The sequence below is a fragment of the Odocoileus virginianus genome, chromosome 7 (genome assembly GCF_023699985.2).
Source record: "Odocoileus virginianus isolate 20LAN1187 ecotype Illinois chromosome 7, Ovbor_1.2, whole genome shotgun sequence".
Taxonomy (NCBI): Eukaryota; Metazoa; Chordata; class Mammalia; order Artiodactyla; family Cervidae; genus Odocoileus; species Odocoileus virginianus.
The window spans coordinates 24155271-24178075 of NC_069680.1; the positions used below are offsets into that span (position 1 = coordinate 24155271).

General features: G+C 37.9%; 1 protein-coding gene across 8 annotated transcripts in view; it reads left to right on the forward strand.

Moving 5' to 3' along the window:
- The window catches only part of PLEKHA1 (pleckstrin homology domain containing A1), a 54917-nt gene that overhangs the window by 16469 nt on the left and 15643 nt on the right, over positions 1–22805 (forward strand). For 7 of the 8 annotated variants that reach the window (XM_070470339.1, XM_070470338.1, XM_070470335.1 and 4 more), the window contains exons 2-5: positions 1982–2142; positions 7776–7832; positions 10114–10159; positions 18276–18373. In XM_070470339.1, coding sequence (XP_070326440.1) covers positions 2002–2142; positions 7776–7832; positions 10114–10159; positions 18276–18373 — 342 coding nt within the window. In that variant the 5' untranslated portion in view covers positions 1982–2001. The remainder of the gene's footprint in view (positions 1–1981; positions 2143–7775; positions 7833–10113; positions 10160–18275; positions 18374–22805) is intronic. The other variant, XM_070470341.1, reaches the window with a different exon arrangement.

The window sequence follows — 22805 nt, forward strand, 5'->3', positions numbered from 1 at the left end:
GCCCTGTCCTCAGTCTTTCCCAGCATCATGGTCTTTTCAAATGAGTCAGCTCTTTGCATCAGGTGGCCAAAATATTGGCATTTCAGCTTCAACATCAGTCCTTCCAATGAACACCCAGGACTGATCTCCTTTAGGATAGACTGGTTGGATCTCCTTGCAGTCTAAGGGGCTCTCAAGAGTCTTCTCCAACACTTGGCTTCAGTCCTTGGGTTGGGAAGATCTCCTGGAGGAGGGCATGGCAACGCACTCCAGTATTCTTGTCTGGAGACAGAGGAGGAGTTACAAAGAGTCAAACACGACTGAGAGAGTAAAAAATATAAGTTTCATGTGAGTAGCCAGTTGTCCCAGCACGGTTTGTTAAAGAGGCTGTTCTTTCCCATTGAATGATATTGGCACCCTTGTTGAATATCAGCCACAGATGTATGGGTTTGTCTCTGGACTCTTCATTCTATCCCTTTGGCCTGTGTCTGTCTTCATGGCAGTATACCACACAGGTTGATCGTTTATACCTGTTAATATGTGTTAGTATAGTGTATTGATTTTTCAAGTTTTGCTTACATTTTAGAAGTTTTTAAAAACTTTGGGTTAGTTCATTAAAAAATTATCTCCAAGTGTCAGATTTATGATAACACATGTATACAAACTTAATGGGTAGTTTTGTTTAAAACATTTTGGTGTGTTTCACCATTTCTCTAGCTGCATACAGATGAGTGATTTAGATAAGCAGTGTATCAGGGCATATTCTAACTGAATTTTCGCCACGAGTTTAATGAAAAACTAGCTACATAATTCAATCTGTCACAAGATGTTGACACTTGCTCTAGAAGGCCCAGAGTAAGAACAATCTAGAGATTTGCATCACATCAGGAGGGAATCATATATCTATAGTTTCTTAGAGAAAAATGGATGGAAACACTGCTTTTTACCCAAGTCATGGTTTTTAACTTTAATCAACACAACAAAAATTTCAGTCCTTCAGAATAAAAATATGATATGCCTCTGAAGTTTCTTTTCATCTGTAACTTCTCTTTACTCTCTCTCTTTTTCCTGTAATAATTTATTTGCTGAAGAAAATGGACTTTTGGTCCTAATGTTTCCCACTTTTGCTGATTGAATAACTGTGGTGCAGTTTGATATGTTCCTGTGTTCCTTATTTCCTATGAGTTACATGTTGACCGTAGGGAAATCTAGAGGCTTGATCAGATTGAGATGAAACGTTTTTTGGTTATATGCACTTCATTGCTAATGTTAGTGTCTTCTGTTAGGAGGCACATAACACCTGCTTCTCTGGTGACTCAGACAGTAAAGAATCCACCTGCAATGCTGCAGACCTGGGTTCGATCCCTGGGTTGGGAAGAACCCCTGGAAGAGGGCATGGCAACCCACTCCAGTATCCTTACCTGGCGAATCCCCATGACAGAGGACCTGGTGGGCTGCAGTCCATGGTGTTGTAAAAAGTCAGACACGACTGAGTGACTAAGCATAAAATACCTGCTTATGTCTGTTTTTATCATGTTAGCTTACTTTATTTTGATTCATTTTGGTTTTAATAATTCTAGGGGTTTTAGATGGAAAGGTTAAGATACAAGCTCTAGAGTCCAAGAATCTTGGTTCATGTTTTATTTCATTACCTACTAGTTCACTAATTTTGGAAAGTCACTTCCCCTACTCAGTGTTAAATTTTTATCTATTAACATGAAGAGGGGATGATGGTGTCTACTCATGGGGAAAAAAGTAAGCAAATTATTCAGCTGAGATGAATAGCTGTCCTTTGTCCCCATCAGTGTACAGTTGTGTATAGTAACCATTCAAAGTAAGCTTAATTGCAAGTGATTTTTGCCCTTGCTTTTATGTATTCACATTAATCAGCTCCCAACTAATGTTGGAAAGTAGGCTTTTTGTTGAATAAACTGAACCATAGCATGTTTTATGCTTGAAGTCCACTGAGAAGTACTTACTGATAATTTTTTTTTTTTAACAGTGTAATGTTCAAGCTCAGCAATGCCTTATGTGGATCGTCAGAATCGCATTTGTGGTTTTCTAGACATTGAAGAAAATGAAAACAGTGGGAAATTTCTTCGGAGGTACTTCATACTGGATACCAGAGAAGATAGTTTTGTATGGTACATGGATAATCCACAGGTTTGTAAAATCCAAAAGGTTCCCTCTTCGAAAGCATATGGATTTTAATTATTAATTATTAAAGTATTTGACACACTATGCTGGTGTTAGGATTTATCTTCCTAAACAACATATATTTAAATTTATTTCTACTGACTACTTATTTCTACTATTCTCCTTGCCCTGTACCTCCAACTCCTACTGTGTTAAAGTTCAGAAGATGAAGCTCAGTTTGTTTGATAAAAATTTATGCATGTGTTTATGTTTTTCCTTCCTTGGGAGAAACAGCTCTAACTCTGGTAGAAAATTTTTGGATTATTTAGATTTAAGATACTGTCTCTAAGATAGAGACTACTATCTTTTGGTAAATAAGCTGCTTAACCAATTTGACACTCTTGCACTTGTGTAGTGCTTTCATCTTTTAGTGTCAGCCATTGACACTAATGGCTTGAGTGACAGCCATTTGTGAATTTGATTTTTTTCGTTACCTTGCAGATTATTGGGGGCAGATGTCATATATTAAAAATTAGAATCCCATTTTTAAGATCTGTGAGAGGCCTTGGCCTGGAGATCATCTGTTGAATGGTTTTAAATTTTCTTTATCCGTGAAACTCTTAATTCAAATTGAGATGTATATTGCAAGAAAGTATGTGCAAAGCAAGAGATGAGTCCCTAGCAAACTTTTAAGCTGATCTGGTCTAGGGGATGACCTGTACAGGTGAGGAATGAAAAATTGAGGAGAGCAGGGATTGGTAGGAGGTTCTGTTTTGTTTCACAGAGATGGAAACAGAACCCCTAACAACTGGTCTGGTATTCTTTTCTCTTCAGTATTGATTTTAGATTGGGCAAAATGCATATTGCTAATACATTTATATTTCTTCATATAGAATTTGAGTTGTGGGGAACATTGAGATAAATCATAATGGAAAAGAATATAAAAATGAATTAATTTTCTTTCATTTTCTTAATTCATGCAGAAAATAATTTCATTTTCTGAACACATATATATATGCAGCAGAAGTTAACACAGCATTGTAAATCAACTATACTTCATTCAAAAAGTCAGAGAAAAAAGGGAATAGGATAAATACTTGACAATTGAAAAAGTAGTCAGTTCATAGTACCCTTGAAGGCCACGGGGTTCTGAGTAATCCCAGCAGGACTTTGTGAAAAGCAAGTCCAGTCCGGAAGCAAACATCCCCTCATCCTGTCTTCTAATGGGGACAGAACAAGGAGAGATGATGAATTGGAGCTTGATAGTGATAAGTTTTTAAAAAAATGCTCTTATATGAAAGGTAATAAGGTGATAATCAAGTCTTCTAGGGGTTTGTAATGTACGTAAGCTCACACATTGTAACTGGCAGTTGATCATCAGCCATTATTTTAGAAAATATAATGTCATATATCTTGGGTTTGAAGTTTATACATTTATCATTTACTATACCTGATATTCGGAGAAGGCAATGGCAACCCACTCCAGTACTCTTACCTGAAAAATCCCATGGACAGAGGAGCCTGGTAGGCTGCAGTCCATGGGGTTGCGAAAAGTCGGACACAACCGAGCGACTTCAGTTTCACTTTTCACTTTCATACATTGGAGAAGGAAATGGCGACCCACTCCAGTGTTCTTGCTTGGAGAATCCCAGAGATGGCGGAGCCTGGTGGGCTGCCGTCTGTGGGGTCGCACAGAGTTGGACATGACTGAAGCGACTTAGCAGCAGCAGCAGCATACCTGATATTACTGACAGCTTCTACTGATAATTGAAAGAAATTATAAACTTCAAACTAATTTTTTTGAGTTGTAAGGAATCTTAATCCTTAGTATTAATTCAGTCTCCTCCTTAATGCAAGAGACCTATTTATCCCTAATGTTCACTATGTTGTTTGAACTACACATTACTAAAAAGTATTTATTATAGTTGAGACAGCTTTAGTGTTTTGCATGCCAAAATCTAGGTATTTGTGTCTTCTATTTATGGATATACTTTTACCCTCTGATTCTCTATACATTTAGTCCTATATCCACATGGAGTCTTTCAAATTTTGGAGGATTATTTGTATTTTAATTCAGTTTACATTATTTGATTGCTGACCTTGTATGAGGCTTTTTTTTTGCTAGGAACTGTGTCTTCTCTACCCTTGTCCTTATTGAACTTATTGATACCCTGTTTTACTTCCTTATTTCTGAGTATGACCAACTTTCTTGGGTGATAGTAACCTGTCTATGCAGCTATGTGATTAATACCTTTATTTACTTGATCAGAGTCATTGGGAGAAGGAGCAAGTCAGCAGAAATCAAAAGTTCATGTTTATTTTCTTTTCTCCTTTTTTTAAAAAACATGAATCCAGTTCCTCCTTTTTATTGCCTATCTCTTTATCTGTAGCACAATCCCACTCCACGTTTCCAAGGTGAGGAGTAACTTAGCCCCTCTTGACTCCCTCTGATCACAGTTTACTAGATTCCAGTTTCCGATTTTCCTCCCCACACAAACCAGTGCTTAGTTCTATCTATGAGCTTCCCTTGATTTCTCTCCTTTGTAAGATCTGGTTGACTCTTGTACAGTTTCTCCTGAATGTTATTTGCACCTGCTTGATTGTTTCTCTGTCTTCATATAATAGGTTCTTCTCCTTAGAATATCTCCTTTTGTCAGTACTTCCCACTTAAACAGAACTAAAGGAAAAGAACAAAATAGAATATGTGTATTACATAAACTTGGATTTCAGAGGGAAGTTGTGATTGTAGCTAGCAGAGGGAGTGAATGTCTTACCCGGAAGTGGTAGTAACATTTGAAATTGACTGGGAAGAAAGAGTATGATTTTGGCCAAGATGTGGAGAAATGGGTATTCGGTGCTCACCCAATAGCGTGGGGCAGGAAATCAAAGTAAGGAACCCTGTGGCATACTTGGAAAATAATTGACTTTGGCTGTAGCAAGGAGGGTATTTGTTAAAGTGTGTGCTTAGCTAGATCTTTTTCACTTGCACTCTTTTTTTAAAGCCAAATTTCTGTGGTGTAATTACTTAGCCCATTAGTTGTTTTGGAGTGCAGAATTTTAAATCTTTCTATTCAGTTTATTCTTAATAATTTTATCTCTTCATTCCAACTAATAAAAATCTTTTACAATCTGCATTCTGTCATCCAGTGTATTAGCTTTCAATACCAGCTTTGTGTCACTTTAAAATGTATTAAGACATGTCTTGTCATGAAAACTTTAGTAAAATGTCTTGCTAAGAGTATTGTGTTGAACCACATGAAATTACCATTTTACTACCATTTTGATCTACCAAAAAAAAAATGGTGATTTCATATGATTCAACCTGGTTGCATATGTTACATGCCCTAACACTGTTTTACTGATTTTAAAACCCTGACCTTAGGGAGCCATTCTTCCTCTGATCACTGCTTTCTTTACATTAACCATTGGTTTAAAAATCCATTCTAGAGTATTACTAGGGAATCAATTTGGGGCTGTCTGTGTTTTGTTGATAGTGTGAGACATGGTGGAGAATTAATTAAGTAGCTTTATTAGAAAGTGAATTCGAAAAAACCTGAAAGAGGATTTTCGCAAAATGAGTAGAGGAACTCATAACAAATGGTTTGTTTCCCTTCTTATCTTAAATGTCATACTAGTTTATTATTTCTTGTTCATTGTCAAATAACAGATTTGAAACCCACTTCTTTTGTGAATTGGCAGCAATCACACCACTTCGTAGAAACTAGGTATTTTGAATATCCTTTATCTGCCAGGTACTTATATTTCATTGTACCGTGTCACTAATCTATGACCTTTTATATCATACAGTCAGGATATAGTTGCTCATTTCTTTTTCTCACCCATGGGATTAGAGCTGTATTCAGCTAGTTCAAATGATAGAATTATGGAGGATTAAAAGAAAAATAATGATTTCGAATTGTGGAATAGCAGTATTTGGGGGAAAAAACTCTTTGATAGTGGTTAGAAGAGCTTGAAGATATTTTAATATTTCGTTTCCTTATCCAAATTGAAAAGAAAAAAACCCTTTAAACATAAAACATTTTGTATAAGGACAACCATTTAAAGATACACATTAAAAGTTATAATTTTATGTACATGTTTATGATATATATATAGAAGCTTGTATCAGTATATAGTCTGGAGTTTAAAGCAAAACATTACGCAGTTTTACTCTGCATAGAAGTGACAGTTTTGAAAAGACTTGTCCATGTAAACAGTAATCAATTTGTGATTGAGAATCTTGTCTTTTAAATGTCTAGGCTTCCATATCATTAACTGTTTCCACTAAGCTTACAGAGGTTTGAGACAGGTACCTCCTAATCGTTCATGAGAATAAGCCCATAGATTTTTTTCTTTAATGTACATTATTATAAAGGAAATTAAAATTGATCCTTAAACTACAGTGGAGGAAACTTTCAAAATCAGGACTGTTTTACTTTTACTTTTGAAATCATCTATCAGTCTTTATGTTTATTACTTTTTTCCAGATTCTTCTATCTGGTTTTCCCATCTCCATCTTCCCCGTCTATTATAGTCCAAGACATGTTAATTAAAGCACAGTTTTGGTTACAGAACTGCTTAGACGCCTTCTTTAATGGTTTCAATTATATATATATATATGTTTTTTTGGGGGGGCTGCTTGCAGGATACTAGTTCCCCAACCAGGGATTGATACCCAGCTACCACACTGAGAGGACTGAGACCTGAGCACTGCATGGCTGGGAATTCCCTCCAAGTCTTCACAGTATAAATTCCTTGCTCCTTTGTTTCTTACTTGGGTCCTCTATGATTAGGCTGTTAGTTTAAGTTCCTAAACCACTGTTTCCTACTTCAGCCCTGTGTGGCCCCGTTTTACAGGCCAGCGCGGTCTCTTTCCTGTTTCAGTACAGTACATCCTCTTCCGCTTGGTGAAGCTCATCTGTTTCTCTGCCTGGAATATTCTCCCTCCTGCTCTTTGTGTTTCGAACTTTATAAAGTCCAGCTTCAATGCTTTTTATTCTTCCACTGAATCTTTCTGATAGCCTCAGCCAGAATGATTCTCCTTCTTTTAAGACACATACCATAACCCAAACTTGGGAAGGGAAGAATAATTAATTATTTTTATGAATGTGCCAATATATACATTCCCTGCATATGGTTTTAAAAGTGTCAGTAATTTTCTAGAAAATTGGTATCAATGTAGATTAGTAATGGTGTAATAAATACTAACATAATTTAAATGGGGGAAAATCCAGTCTTTTTAAAGAGATATATGTGATTTAATAATTTTAATAAAACAAAGTATATATTTACTCTTTTGAAATTTCTTACCTTTGTATTTGTTTTATGTTTAAATATTTTTTCCCCATTGCTTTCTGAAACAAAATCTGATCTTGCTTATGGTTTGTTAAGCTCATGAAAAAAATTTAGTTATAATGATAGTAAAATCGCCTTTAGCTGTAACAGAATGCGTTGTGGTGGAACAGAAAGAATTCAGTGTTGTTATCCATGTTGTCCACTTGATTTCAAACCTTAGTAAATACTTGAACTGAAAAGTTAACTTGTTAAGTGTGACATCTAAACATCTGATTTCTTAACTTTTTTTTTAGTGTGTATAGGACATTTTATGTGAAATTTTGTAATGTTAGATCATTAATTATATATTAATAATTTGTTTATAGAACCTACCTTCTGGATCATCACGTGTTGGCGCCATTAAACTTACCTACATTTCAAAGGTAATTTCTCTGTATTGTCTTACATTCATGCTTGAATGAAGATCCCTTAGAATGAGAGTATGAATGAAAGGAGCTGACTCTTCTCTTTGTCATTTAAGATGATGTTGTGGTTCATATCACACTGAAAACAGTACTTGATTACTATGTTTAGGAAGTTCTTTGGTAAAATTATTTTATCAAATTTAGAGAGAATACAGAGATAAATTATAGAATGTAGCAAATTGGGAGGTTAGCATTAACGTTTATGATTAGGCATATGAATGTCAGAAGGGGAGATTGATCTTTTAATTGTTAGGTTCTGTCTTTGGGAAATCTGGTGAAGATTTTTCTGAATCTGTATTTATTGAAACTAATTTTTAATCTCATTACCTTTTTTTCTTTACATCTTACTTTGAGGAGAATATGAACTATCTTCATGATGAAAGTTGATTTTTTCCCCTCATTTGACTTTGTCTCTATTAATTTCTTTTCAATGTTTGTTGACTTTTCAGAAATTTTTGCAATACTATTTTTCTTTTCAAAAATTTAGATTTGTATTAGGTAGTTTTCCCCCTCTTATTATCTTTTATTAGTGTTTAGGGAACTGAGATAGAGAGATGCTGAGGAACTATTAATAGGTTTGTTTTACAGAAAGTAATAAGCTTGGTGATGACTTGAGATATGAAAGTAGCAAAACAGTATGATTAAATAATATGCATATACATACTGTTATGCATATATTGGGATTTATTAGCAGAGGTCTTCATCAGAGGACCAGTTTACAAGTATGCCTCTGTTTAAAAGAAAAAGATATTTTTGATAAATAAAAAGCTTTGTTATCAGTATCATAATAGAGCTATTCATTCTCACTGACCAAAAAATAAAATAGTCTTTGGACAACAAAAATTACATATTTAAAGGGAACCATTTTACTTTAAAATCGTTATTATGTAAATTTTCAGAAGACAAATTTTGTTTAAATACACCTCAAGTTTTCCTATAAATTTAAGACATTTAGTAATACTTCAGGGTAGATAGCAACTTAAATTCTATAGAGACTATTGTTAGGAAGTGTAGGATTCCACTGTAGAATAAACTGTAGATGCCCCCCAACACCCCACCCCTTCATCAGTTTACTGGATTGCCTGCAGTATACATATACTGCAGTGTAAACATGCTGCCAAGGATTTTTGACTCTTAGTGAAGTGATGTGGAAAGGCCTGCTTTATTGGAATAGGCAGTTGAGGTAGAAATTGCCCATGTGCCTGTATCTTTTCAATTGCTTATTGCCTGGTCTTTTTAAAAATGGGAGGTCTTTTTAAGGATTAAGATATTAATTCAATAAAACAGGCAGACTGGCCACTGCTTTCCCCTCCTCCATTGCTTCCCTTTTGAAATATAACCTTCTCTGTGTAGTGAAGTTTCACCTCTGCCCCATAGTATACTGAAGTTTGAATTGTATGCTTGTACTCTACTTTAGACTTGCCACTTTTCCCTCAGAATTTATCCCTGGAACAAATTTCGTTGTGATTCAGTGCTCTGAATTTGTAGTTGGGATCAGTCAGGAAACCTAAACTTAGAATTCCTTCTGAAGGTACAGAATAGATGCTACAATTCTGAGTTCTGACACTGGGCAGCAGCATGGCAAACAGCCATGAATGGGCTTCCATATGAGCTACTTTATTTAAAGGGCTAGTAGCAACCAGGTGCAGCTAGTTGTTCACTTTCCAAATGGGACCATGTGCTACATAGTAAAGGGGGGGGTCCCTTATCCTAGGGTATTTCAGTGTACAGATGAGGATCCAGTGCCATTTTGGTTTCCTCATTGCAGATTAGTGTCTTCTGGATTTTTGGACTTTATTAAATATACAATTTGGCCCTTACCCACCACCATTTCCTCATGCAGTTAATTTAGAAATATGAAATTTGGGAAGAATTCACGATTTCTTTGGAGTATTCCTTGAGGGTATTTTGAAAATTGCATGAAACCAAAAATGTTTATATGTGTGACATAAAACTTACTGGTTTATTTTCAGTTTCTTCATACTTCCTTTGAAGAAAAAACAATTTTGTTCAAAGAGAGCATGGAAGTAACACTTGTTTTTGTGCATCTTACATTTGGGACCCATGTTCTAAATTTAATTTATAGTTCTTTTTCATTTGCCTTAAAGTTTAACTTTAGATCTATGTGCTAAATGTGTGTGAGCACTGGGAAATCATACATGTGGAAGTTCACACAGTGTTTAAGGTTAATTATAATAGCATATGAAGAAGTGAGTGATTCATTTCTCTCTCTTGTTAGGTTAGCGATGCAACTAAACTAAGGCCAAAGGCTGAGTTCTGTTTTGGTGAGTAGCCGTATTTTATACATTAGTAATTTTAAGTTAGACTAAGATAATTATATCATATTGCAAGAGAAAACAATCACAGAAGGCCCATGACTTTGTCCTGTGGGTTAATGAATTATTCTAAGGCAGATTGCCTTGAAACTATTGTCTGGTGAAGAAGTAAAACTGCTCCCCCACCCCTGAAACCTCTTCCTGTGTCCCATCCCAGTCACAACCTCCTCCCACTCTACCCATGTGTAATCATTATCTAGGCATTTACAGTGATCACATCCAGTGAGATTAATTTTATTATTTAATGTTCGGTGCTTAAATAATGGAAAGGATTTAGTTTGCAGCTTATGGGAAATGAGAAGTGCACAGCTTGTGAGCACGGTAGTTGAGGGTATTTGATTAAGTACATTTGATTAAGTGCTCAGTAAACATTTAACAAAGGTCTAGTATATGTGCACTTTACTTGGCACTGGGGCTGTGAGAGTAATAAGAAGCAATTGTTGCCCTTGAGAATCTCCCAGGCTGCAATCTCACAGACAGGTTCAGTCCAGTTCAGTTCAGTCACTCAGTCGTGTCCGACTCTTTGTGACCCCATGGACTGCAGCATCCCAGGCCTCCCTGTCTATCACCAGCTCCTGGAGTTTACTCAGACTCATGTCCATTGAGTCGGTGATGCCATCCAACCATCTTATCCTCTGTCATCCCCTTCTCCTGCCACCTTCAATCTTTCCCAGCATCAGGGTCTTTTCCAGTGAGTCAGTTCTTCGTCAGGTGGCCAAGGTATTGGAGTCTCAGCTTCAGCATCAGTCCTAGGATGAACTGGTTGGATCTCCGTGCAGTCCAAGAGAGTCTCAAGAATCTTCTCCAACACCACAGTTGTAAAGCATCAGTTCTTCGGCGCTCAGCTTTCTTTATAGTCCAACTCTCACATCCATACATGACTACTGGAAAAACCATAACTTTGACTAGATGGACCTTTGTTGGCAAAGTAATGTCTCTGCTTTTTAATATGCTGTCTAGGTTGGTCATAACTTTTCTTCCAAGGAGTAAGCATCTTTTCATTTCATGGCTGCAGTCATTGTTTGCAGTGATTTTGGAGCCCAAAATCAGGTACAGGGTCAGAGAATTATCATTGCATTTATCACAGGTGGTAGATAAAATAGAGGCACAGAAGAAGAGCTTCAGATCCTTTTTTGGGAATCTTGGGAGTCAAGGGAGCCACACTGCTTGAGGCTCACGTGATCATCCTTTATCACTGGGGAGAATAGGTGGGAGGACTCCTGGACAGAGGTGTGCAGGGGAGGAGAACATGGTGTATGGGGGATCTGAACACTGAATGAAGCTGGAGAGAGTGGTGAGAGACTGAAAAGTGAAAAGGCAGGAGTTAGGGTGTAATATGTTGGCAAGTGATTTTTTCTTGTTGTTTTTTGGAAAATGAGAGGTAAGAGATTAGAGAACATCTAGAGAGAAGATAGAAGGTGAAGGAAGTTTTTTTGTGTTGATAGGAGAGTTTGATGCAAGGAGACAGGTTAAGTGGTTTTTAAACTACTATTCCTAACATGAGCCTGAATTAGGATAATGGCATTGGGGGAAAGAGGAGGGATGAAGAACATTAGAAGGAAAAGCACAAGGACTTGGTGACTGGACGTGTGGGAACCGAAGGCAAGACAGAGATGACAAATAGGTTTGCTTCAAGGAAAGAAATGGAGGATCTAGCAGAGCTGATTTGATAGGATGAAATATTTAGTATAGGGTGAAATATTTAGTATAGGATGAGATATTTAGTATGGAGTTTCAGTGGTGGAGAAACATCCAAGTGGAAATACTCTGGTGACAGTAATTAGGGACTGGATGGAGCTTGAAGATCAAGAATGGAGAACGTTAGAATCTGTTATCATAGTGGGTATAGTTAAAGCTGGGAGAATCTATATGCTCTCAGTGTGTGGACATTAGTGAGGAAAGGGACAAAAATTAGTAGGAGTTTCCAGCTGACCTCAAAAGAGACTATTTTACATGAAAGTAGAAGATATTTGTTAAATATGTTTTTTTTGCTTGGGAAGGCTAGGTTTCTTCTGTAGGCAGTATGGTAGGGATAGCATTGTATATGTCCACTCAGAAAGTGTGATACAAGCAGGATATAGTATGAGGATCCTCTGTAATGCTTTTATCACCACTAAGAAGCCATAAAAAATCATGTATTTCTTACATATTTATAATTTTTGGTTGCTAAATCAGAAAATGCCTCAGAACCTTGTTGAATGAAAGGCTCCTGGGGGCAAGTTATGTGACAGAGAACTTTGTATTTTAGAGTATATCATGCCTGTTGGGGTCCTTCAATGGACCGGAACCTGGTGGTACGGAGTCGACGATAAGAAAGTGAAAGAGAGAAAGAGGCTGATATCCCTTGGTTTACGCAGAGGACCAATAAAGTCCTTGACACAGGACTTGCATCGCTCACGAAGGCACCAGGCACCCTCTCAAGGGGGTCTTAGAAGGCTGGGCAGAAAAGTGAGCACGACGGGTCTCCACGCTCCAGAGAGTCAGCCAGAAAGAGAGAGAGAGAGAAAGAGAGAGACACACACAAAAGACCCGGGGACCTAAGCTTGATGAAGCAAAGGTGCTTTAATGAATTTTCTATGAGTATATACAGGCTGCAGTACAAGAAACTTCTTTCGGGAATGATAGAGTTCAGCAAACCAAACATACTGCAACGGTTCCCAAGGGAACAAGGAGTAATGTTAGTCACAAGGTCAGGAGACAATCCATATCTCAAGAAAGGGGAAGGGGACTAAGCAGTTTTGTCTTAAAGAGAATGTTTGCTAAAGGAGACCCAAGCTTGCCTCACACAATGACCTCAGTCCCTGGGAGCAGCGTGCTGTTCCGCTTGAAGAGGGACAAAGGACTCATGAGAGACAGCACATAGGAATCCTCCCGTCAAACATTCCCTGACACATGCACACACTCTTGAAAGTCGTTAATGTAAAATCTCAAACATACAATTTGAAGGGCTAGCAGTACACAGGGAAAGATTTGACATTCAGTTATCGCGGTATTTAGAATGAGGGATTTTAATTGAAATCAGAGATTAAGATTAGTTATCTATTGCTCTGCCAGTAGTTTATTAGTCTTCTATTAGAGGGAGAGTTGCTCAGTTGTTTCCAAATCTTTGCAACCCCACAGACTGTAGCCCGCCAGAGTCCTCTGTCCATGGGATTGTCCAGGCAAGAATACTGGAGTGGGTTGCCATTTCCTTCTCTAGGGGATCTTCCTAACCCTCCCCCATCTCCTGGGTCTCCTGCATTGGCAGGCAGATTCTTTTAACATTGCACCACCTGGGAGGCCCCTGTTTGAGGAAGGATTCATAAAATGTTTACCTTCAGGAAGAGGCACTGACTTCTAAAATGGACCCACAACTTCCATTAAAAATGGCAGCATAAAGACTTTCCTCCCTTTTTTTTGTTCTTGTTCAGTTGCTAAGTCGTGTCCAACTCTCTGCTACCCCATGGACTGCAGCACGACAGGCTCCCCTGTCCTTCACTGTTTCCCAGAGTTTGCTCAGATTCATATCCATTGAGTTGGTGGTGCTGTCTAACCATCTCATTCTCTGCTGCTTCCTTCTCCTCCTGTGTTCAATCTTTCCCAGCATCAGGGTCCTTTCCAGTGAGTCAGCTGTTTGCATCCGGTGGCCAAAGTATTGGAGCTTCAGTGTCAGCATCAGTCCTTCCAGTGACTTTTCCTCCCCGCTTTCCTCTCACATTCCCCCTAACAGTGAGAACAAGAAACATTCAAACCATATTCCCTGAAACGAACAGATTTCTGTTAATTCACAGTGTATAAAGATGGGAAGTGGATGGAGGAGGAGGAAATAACTTAGCAGAGTAGAAGAGGCCCCTGAAAAGCTAGCCATTTCGATATCCTGCCCCCACGCCAACTCTGGACAGACTAGGTGCTGGATCCTGTCTGGGTAAGCATCAGAGAGGAGGGACCCAGATCAGTGACTCTGTTTGCATGTCTCTGTAGAAACAACCTCTGGTCCCTACCTCCAGCTGGCTCAGGCAGGCAGCCACCCTTCCCCCATCCCAGCAAGGAATGGCATGTGTAGTATCTCCCGAAATAGAATCAGTGAGGCTATGTGCCTGGGGAAAGTAGTTCCAGAGAAGAGGGGGTATGAGGCATGAAACGGAAAACAGGAGGATTAAATAAAAGTCTGCACACCGAATGCAATTCTTTCCTATGTCCAGGCCCAGAGCATCGGGCAGCCAGGCGGAAGTGGGGCAAGAATCTGAACACTCCAGAGAAGAGAGCCATAGGTATTGACAGCTGGCATTTCTGTCAGAGGGGCTTGCTGTACAGTGATGCTCACCAGTCAGAATCCCTACATAATATTCAAGAGAACTTCCAAGGAGTTTTTTGGTATCTTGTTTTTAAGTATGAATGGCCAGCCCAGAATTATATGACATTTGAGGGGAAAAAACTGTCAAATAGGAAAAAGAACATGAGACTGTGAAAAACTCAGAAGAACAAGTCAAAGAAAGCTAAAAATGAAGCAGGTAGTAGGAGAGAAATAAGAAAATTAAATTAGAGGCTCCCTTCAGAAAACTGATGTGTGACTAATAGAGAAAGAAAGGACGAGAAAGAAGAGGGAACAGAGAAAACAGGAGAAAATTGGCAAAGAAATATGATAAAATGTCTCATAACTATTTTATCCATAACCGTATTTGAACCATAGCAGTTGATCCTTGGTTGTGAGATGATTTTTATTTTGAATCAAGCTAATGTTTGTGCTTCAGGTTTTATCCATTTGATAACATTCACTCTGATGGTTAAGATTTGAAATGAAATAAGGGAGGTACTTAAGTGAAAAGCTAGTAAGTGTGCAAGCCTCTGCTCTACATTCATTGTACACAATGAAAGCTTTGCTTTAAAAGCGTGGAAACGTAACAGGTTTCATACAGTTTATCATTATTCTTATTAAAAGTATTTTTCCTTCCTTTGCCTGTCCACCTTTTCCCCATCACTGTTAATAAAATTTTTCGTAAGTTGCTCTAGCATTTTTCACAATGCTTCCTTACTTGGAAATCTCCAGATGATACTGATGATCATGAAGGTGATGAAGATGGTGACAAGGAGTTTCTGTTCTCTCCCAAGCCCTGTGCTAGCTTCTTTACACACATCACCTTCACCCTCAAAGGAGGGATGGGTTACATTCTATTTCATAGATGAGGAAAACAAAGAGTCAGAGATTAAATAGATTTTATAAGATGGGATTGCTAGTAAGTGCATGAGCTAGTTAGGTTTGGTTAGCTCTAGGCTCAGATTTTCCCTGCTGTCAAATCACTATGCCTCTTCCTGCCATGAAAATAATTCTTAAAGCACATGATTTTTTATTTAGACTGTAAATTGTGCTAAGATTCTTTTTAGAGGTATATTTACCTCTCTTCTTTCCCTTAAAAGATACTTTTCTATAAATGTTACTTATTCAAAAAATATGTATTAAGCACTTCCTTTATAGCAGGTATAGTATATTACCAAGTGCTTAGAATTGTATACTCTTCAGATGTCTAGGCAATGCCCAGAGTAACATTGAGCGGGAAAAAGCCATTATGAGGGGAGCGCAGCTTCAGCCTAAGTTGGAAAAGCTTATAAAGGATGCTTTACTGAGTGTTGGAGATTAAAAACAAAAACTATATATTGACATATATAATAGTCTAGTGAGTTACTCACTTATCTTAATTTATATTTATGGCATTTTTAATTTCTCATCACTAGTAAGATATAAAAGAACAGATTTATAGTGTGTTAAATTTCTTTAGGTCCAGACTAATTGTTTTATAGCCCTTCACAAGATAAGATGTGTGTCAATTCAAGGAAGCTCTGCTTTAGTATCTTGTTCTCAGTCTTAGTTTCATAATTTAGTGTATTTGAGAAGTAAGCCTTTCCTCCTCTGCCTCACGTTCAGCTGAGTGTTAGTATGCTATTTAAAATTTTTTTGGAGATGTATAGAAGTCATTAAAAAAAAGTATATTAAAAAAAAAAATTACAGCACCGTAGCTGTTCAGATGCTTTAGCTCTTAGAATATTTTTTTAAAATAAATCATGTAATATATAATTAATAAGCTTTAATTTTAACATTGACTATAATAGTTTGTTGACAACTATATGCAGGAATGCTTTGCTTCATAGAAGTAGTAGTCACTAAATGGGTATATGTAAATTAAACTGCATAAAAAGTTCTAAATGTGTTAAGATTATAAACATAGAATGCATAAGTACTAGAAAAATAAAGGTTTATTTTTATAATCTTGAGTCAGGGAGACTTTCTAAATATCACATGAAAGCTAGAGTCTTTAAAGAAAAAGATTGATAGGCTATTTCTGATTCATTAAAATACTGTGAACTAAGTGACAAGACTAATGATAGACAGGGAAAAGTACTTGAATTAGAACTGAAAGGGTTAATATAAAAGTTCTTCAGTTCAATTCAGTCACTCAGTCTTGTCTGAGTCTTTGCGACTCCATGGACTGCAGCACCCCAGACTTCCCTGTCCGTTACCAACTCGCAGAGCTTACTCAAACTCATGTCCATTGAGTTGGTGATGCCATCCAACCATCTCATCCTTTGTCATCACCTTCTCCTCCCATCTTCAATCTTTCCTAGCATCAGGGGCTTTTCCAATGAGTCAGTCCTTCGCATCAGGTGACCAAGGTATTGGAGTTTCAGCTTCAACATCATCCTTTCAGTGAATATTCAGGAGTGATTTCCTTTAGTATGGACTGGTTGGATCTCCTTGGAGTCGAAGGGACTCTCAAGAGTCTTCTTCAACACCACAGTTCAAAGGCATCAATTCTTCGGCGCTCAGCTTTCTTTATAGTCCAACTCTCACATCCTTACATGACTACTGGAAAAAACATAGCTTTGACTAGATGGACCTTTGTTAGCAAAGTAATGTCTCTGCTTTTTAATATGCTGTTTAGGTTGGTCATAGCTTTTCTTCCAAGGAGAAAAGCTCTTATAAATAAAAGCTTTTATAAATCAAGAAAAAATACATGAATGATTCAGGAGAAATATGGGTAAAGAAAATAAACAGAGCTTACAAACAAGTGTAGACAACCAGTAAACATACAAAACTAATTTGTCTCAGTAATCAGAGATCCAGATTTAGACAAGCTATAATTTTTTACCAATTAGGTGGACAGAGAGTCAGGAAAACACACCACACTTGGCGTTTCAAACCCAGGGGATTTGTTACAGGGAATTGGTTGACCAGATGTTGAGAGGCTGAAGGCACAGGAAGGGAATGCTGAAGTAACCCAGCGATTAAAAACTGTATGAAGCAGCTTCCATCACCAGGGCGGGAGAGAGGAAAGGGAAGAGGTGATATTACTAGAACCTAGGACTTGCTGAGGGGACTTCAAGGCTGCTGTAGGGAGCAGCAGAAGAGCTTGGAGCCACAACTGGCTGTGTGTTGCTGCTACTGAAGGGGTGTCAGCAAGAGCAGTCCCCTCCCCCACTTTCCTCCCACCTCTGTCTCCCACCAGTACCACCCATTATAGCAAGACATGGCCCAGGCTGGCAAGGAAGTCTGGGAAATAATGTCACAGCATCTCGGGGCTGAAAACAAGAGAGGTGCTAGTGAGGAATGTTAGATAATCGAGGCCTTTGGATACACTGTTGGTTGGATTCAACCTTTGGGGAAGACAGTTTACTAATACCTGTAAACATGTTAAATGTGAATTTTCTTCTTATTGAAGCCTATGGTAAGAAATCTATCCTATAGAAATGCTAGCCAAAGTGTGGAAAAGTATACATACGTGATGTTTCATTGGGATATTTTGCATAGTTTCAAAAATCAGAAATGGTCTAAATGTCCATCATTAGACGATTGGCTAAGTATATTGTGGTATTTTTACATTTAGTGAGAAACGTGACCATTAAAAATTAGAGTCTTATTGATAATAACTCTATGTTATTGAGTGATGAAAGCAATATCATATATAGTCTAACATTCTGTCAAATTCAAGAGTCACAGTACTGAAGCTGGCAAGGTTTTTCAGCTGCCGCAGACATATGTCTAGGTAATAAGTACACAGTTTCACCTGTTGTAGTTTGTTTTTTCTTTCAACAGTTATGAATGCAGGGATGAGGAAATATTTCCTACAAGCCAATGATCAGCAGGACCTAGTAGAATGGGTGAATGTGTTGAACAAAGCTATTAAAATTACAGTAAGTATTTGTATTTTTTGTGTGAAAAAATTTTATTATCTTCACGTGATCTTTACAGATTGTACGATATACCTACCGAGTGTCCTTAGCTTACCAACAGTTTATCCCAGAGTTCCTCAAAGTTTGTTTAAAAGACAGGTTATAATATGAATGTTTTTTCTTGTTTTAACACTATGGTAACTTTTGCCGTTAAAAATCAACCCACTGATGCCTTTTTAACCCATTGTGTACCTAATAAAGGTCTGTATTACTGTAGATTTTAACTGCTGTTTATACTAGTGTTTCTAAGGGAAAATGCAGGTAGAGTTCTACCTTTTGGATATGTTTTCCCCCTGCACCCCCGCAGGGAAGATTAAAAGACTTCTTGCCACCTATCCAGGGAATAGAAATGGCATTCTGTCTGCCTTTTAAGCCATGACTGGGACTGGTCCTAGGTAGATAGGAGTTGAAGATAGGAGCAGGACAAGGCAGTGAAGGGCTTAGAGAGGACTTCAGGGGTGGGGACTGATCTGAAGAACTGCAGTAGCCAGAGGCTCCTGCCTGCGCGGTCCTTGGGGGTTTGACTCAGGCTTGAAAGTTTTTGTCGCACTGCTTTTTTCCCTTCAGTTCCTGGGCACTCATTTTCTGTGCTGCAGTTTCCTGCTTCCAACTCGGGCTTCTCTTCTTGATTTTCTGATGAACATTAATATGTGTTGTTTCTCTGTAGTGTGCCAGGCCTTGCACTGATGTACCTGAAAAAGTGAGGCTTAGAAGGATTGAGTGACATTTATAGGTTCAATAGCTGTTACATTGTGGAGCTGTGAGCCACACCATCTGCTTGACTCTGGAGCCTAACTCTGAAGCTCAGTGCCTCACTGCTTCCTGAAAGAACGAGCCTCCATCCTTCTTCTCTGACCCTAAAGCAGAACACAGACTTCTGGGAGAGTTTAGTACTGCTGCTGCTGAACAAGTGACGGGAACTGTTCCCTGATGAAGCCTCTCCTTCCCTTTCCCCTCTTACACTCTGTTGGAGAAGCACACACAGCAGGCCCATAGGGGAAGAATGGGGAAGGAGGTCCTGGGTGAGGTTGTCTAAATTGAAGGGTGTTTACTAAAATGAGGTTATTTACTGACCCAATGTGACTTACTCTTTAAAAACATATGCCCTGACAGTCAGCATATGTTTGTTTCCATTTAGATGAATAATTCCATGTTTATATCATAACACAATAAAGAGTTAATGTAACTAAAGCTGTTCTCAGAGTTAGGTCGATTTTTTTGGGTCTTGCACCAGAACAGCTTGTTACCACATGACAGAAAACACCCACGCACTGCATCTGATCTGTACATGAAGCAGAAGTTATTTTAGGTTTGTGCAGTTTCAGGAAAGCAATTTTCAAAAAACTGATTCAAAAGTGCATTTTCTTAAAAGGTTTTAACTGATTGTTTTTGACTCTTTGCAAATATCCCTATTTGGGAAATTTTTAATAAAGACAATATGTAGTAATTTCACTGAAGTAATTCTTTTTTTTTTTTTTTTTTTTTTACAATTTGCAATGAGCAGTAGCATTGGTTTCTTAGTGCTTTAAGAGAAAAAAGTAGTCAATTGAATGGTCTCAGACTTTTTACCATTTGGGAGGTCTTTTGAACTGCTGTATCTAATTTATTAATGGTATGAAACTGTCTTATACAACTGACACTTTAAGCTTACTTAAATGCACAAGAAACTGATTAGAAATTGGGTAGTGTGTCAAAGTATGTGGACTCTTAAATAGCTTTTGTGGTCTTGTAGCTGTTGTTGAAACTTTTATAGTTTAAAAATGAATCTGTTGTATATGTGTTTTTATAATTCACATTTAGAAAATATAAATTTAAGATACAGAAATCCATGCTTGTCAACGAAGTGGCGAAGTGGTTATAACTATGTTAAATTGATTATAGAATGGGTACACTTAGTAAAAATTGGTTTTATATAGGTACACATTAACTCATAAGATAGCAATGAAAGAATTTCCCATGCTTTAATAAGAAACATTTTCTTTCACTGTTCTTTAAAAAAAAATCTTACCAGTGTTAATTTCATATGCATTTAAGTGCAGAATCTTTAATCTAGCGTACTTCCCTATGGAAGTTGCTGGTAATTTACATGTAGATTTCTTTGTAAATTTCAAGTTCCTATTTTAATATATGTACAGTTTACCTTTCTATGGAGTCACTCCAAGTGACATTTGGTAAACTGTGTAATTTAGTAGTCTGCTGAGTACAATGTAATATATACACTTGAAAGTTTTGGAAATTCAAAATTAGGTTTTGGAGGTATATGGTTTCAGAATAGAGGTGATTAGAGGACAGTGGGTAAGGGAATGGTGATTATCTATCTACTTACTAATTATAGTACCATGCCATCTTAATGGACCATCCTCTAGCACCATAGTTCATGGCTTTCCTCACTTTCATGAATTCTGTGTGACTGTGTGTTGGTGGCTGTCATTAAAACAGTTTCCCCCTTACTTACAAAAAAGAGAGAAAGAGCAATAGGAGAGAAACCAAAAAGCAAGAGAGTTCCAGAAAAACATCTACTTCTGCTTTATTGACTATGCCAAGGCCTTTGACTGCGTGGATCACAACAAATTCGAAAATTCTTGAAGAGATGGGAATACCAGACCACCTGACCTGCCTCCTGAGAAATCTATATGCAGGTTAGGAAGCAACAGTTAGAACTGGACATGGAACAACAGACTGGTTCCAGATTGGGACAAGAGTCCGTCAAGGTTGTATGTTGTCACACTGCTTATTTAACTTATATGCAGAGTATATCATGAGAAAGGCTGGGCTGGATGAAGCACAAGCTGGAATCAAGATTGCTGGGAGAAATATCAATAACCTCAGATATGCAGATGACACCACCCTTATGGCAGAAAGTGAAGAAGAACTAGATAGCCTCTTGATGAAAGTGAAAGAGGCGAGTGAAAAAGTTGGCTTAAAACTCAACATTCAGAAAGCTAAGATCATGGCATCTGGTCCCATCACTTCATGGCAGATAGACGGGGAAAGAGTGGAAACAGTGGCAGACTATTTTTTTGGGCTCCAGAATCACTGCAGATGGTGACTGCAGCCATGAAATTAAAAGACACTTGCTCCTTGGAAGAAAAGTTATGACCAACCTAGATAGCATATTGAAAAGCAGAGACATTACTTGACCAACAAAGGTCCATCTAGTCAGGGCTATGGTTTTTCCAGTAGTTGTGAATGGATGTGAGAGTTGGACTATAAAGAAAGCTGAGTGCCGAAGAAATGATGCTTTTGAAATGATGCTGTGGTGTTGGAGAAGACTCTTGAGAGTCCCTTAGACCTAAAGGTCCATCGTAAAGGAAATCAGTCCTGAATATTCATAGGAAGGACTGATGCTGAAGCTGAAACTCCAATACTTTGGCCACCTGATGCAAAGAACTGACTCATTGGAAAAAAACAAACCTGATGCTGGGAAAGATTGAAGGCAGGAGGAGAAGGAGATGACAGAGGATGAGATGGTTGGATGGCATCACCAACTCAATGGACATGAGTGTGAGTAAACTCTGGGAGTTGGTGATGGACAGGGAAGCCTGGTGTGCTGCAGTCCATGGGATTGCAAAGAGTTGGACACGACTGAGCAACTGAACTGAACTGAGAGGAACCAACCTTGAAGGAGGTATTGATGACTAGAATTTGGAAAGTCAACTTTTCAAAGTATACTTTGAACTATTTTTATTGATGCATATGGCGTATTCCTAAATAGAAACCTACTATTTTTTAAAATAATGTCTTTTCCCACTGTAGGTTTTGATTTAAAAAATCAGTATTTGATTTTAATCTAAAAATAAGTGTTTTGAAATTATGGCCAAACTTCCACACTTTTTAAAAAATTTTAATTGGCAACTGGGAGTAGATAGAATAACCTGAATACAGGACTTCTGTCTTACCAAGATGGTGTATATATGTAATCCAAAGTGTAAGGCTTTATACTTGTGTTTTTCAGCCTGTAGGTAGAGCCCTTAGAAAGCTCCTATCATCCTGGAGTTTGTTCATGAATGTTTTAGGTTTCAGTCTTCAGGCTTGCCATTTTGTTCATCTCTTCTCTAGTCATTTTTACCTTTTCTTTTTCTGCTATTAGAATTTCCTATCATTAGGATCATGTGCAGATGCTTGCCAAAAATACATGCAAATCTGTCACAGAAAAACCATCACAGCAATCATGGATGGGAAGCAGGGAAGAGGGGATAAGCAATCGGCAGTGAAACCAAGCATGTTCGGTGTCTGACATTTCCCATCTGTCTAGTGAGGTCACTTTTCTGATTCTCATTACAAGTTGCCTGACTGGTTTTTTTGATTCTGAAAATGTGTTTATTTTAATGACTGCATTGAGAGCTAACTTTTCTTTCAGAATTTTTAAGGGAATTGCTATATTCATGAGTAT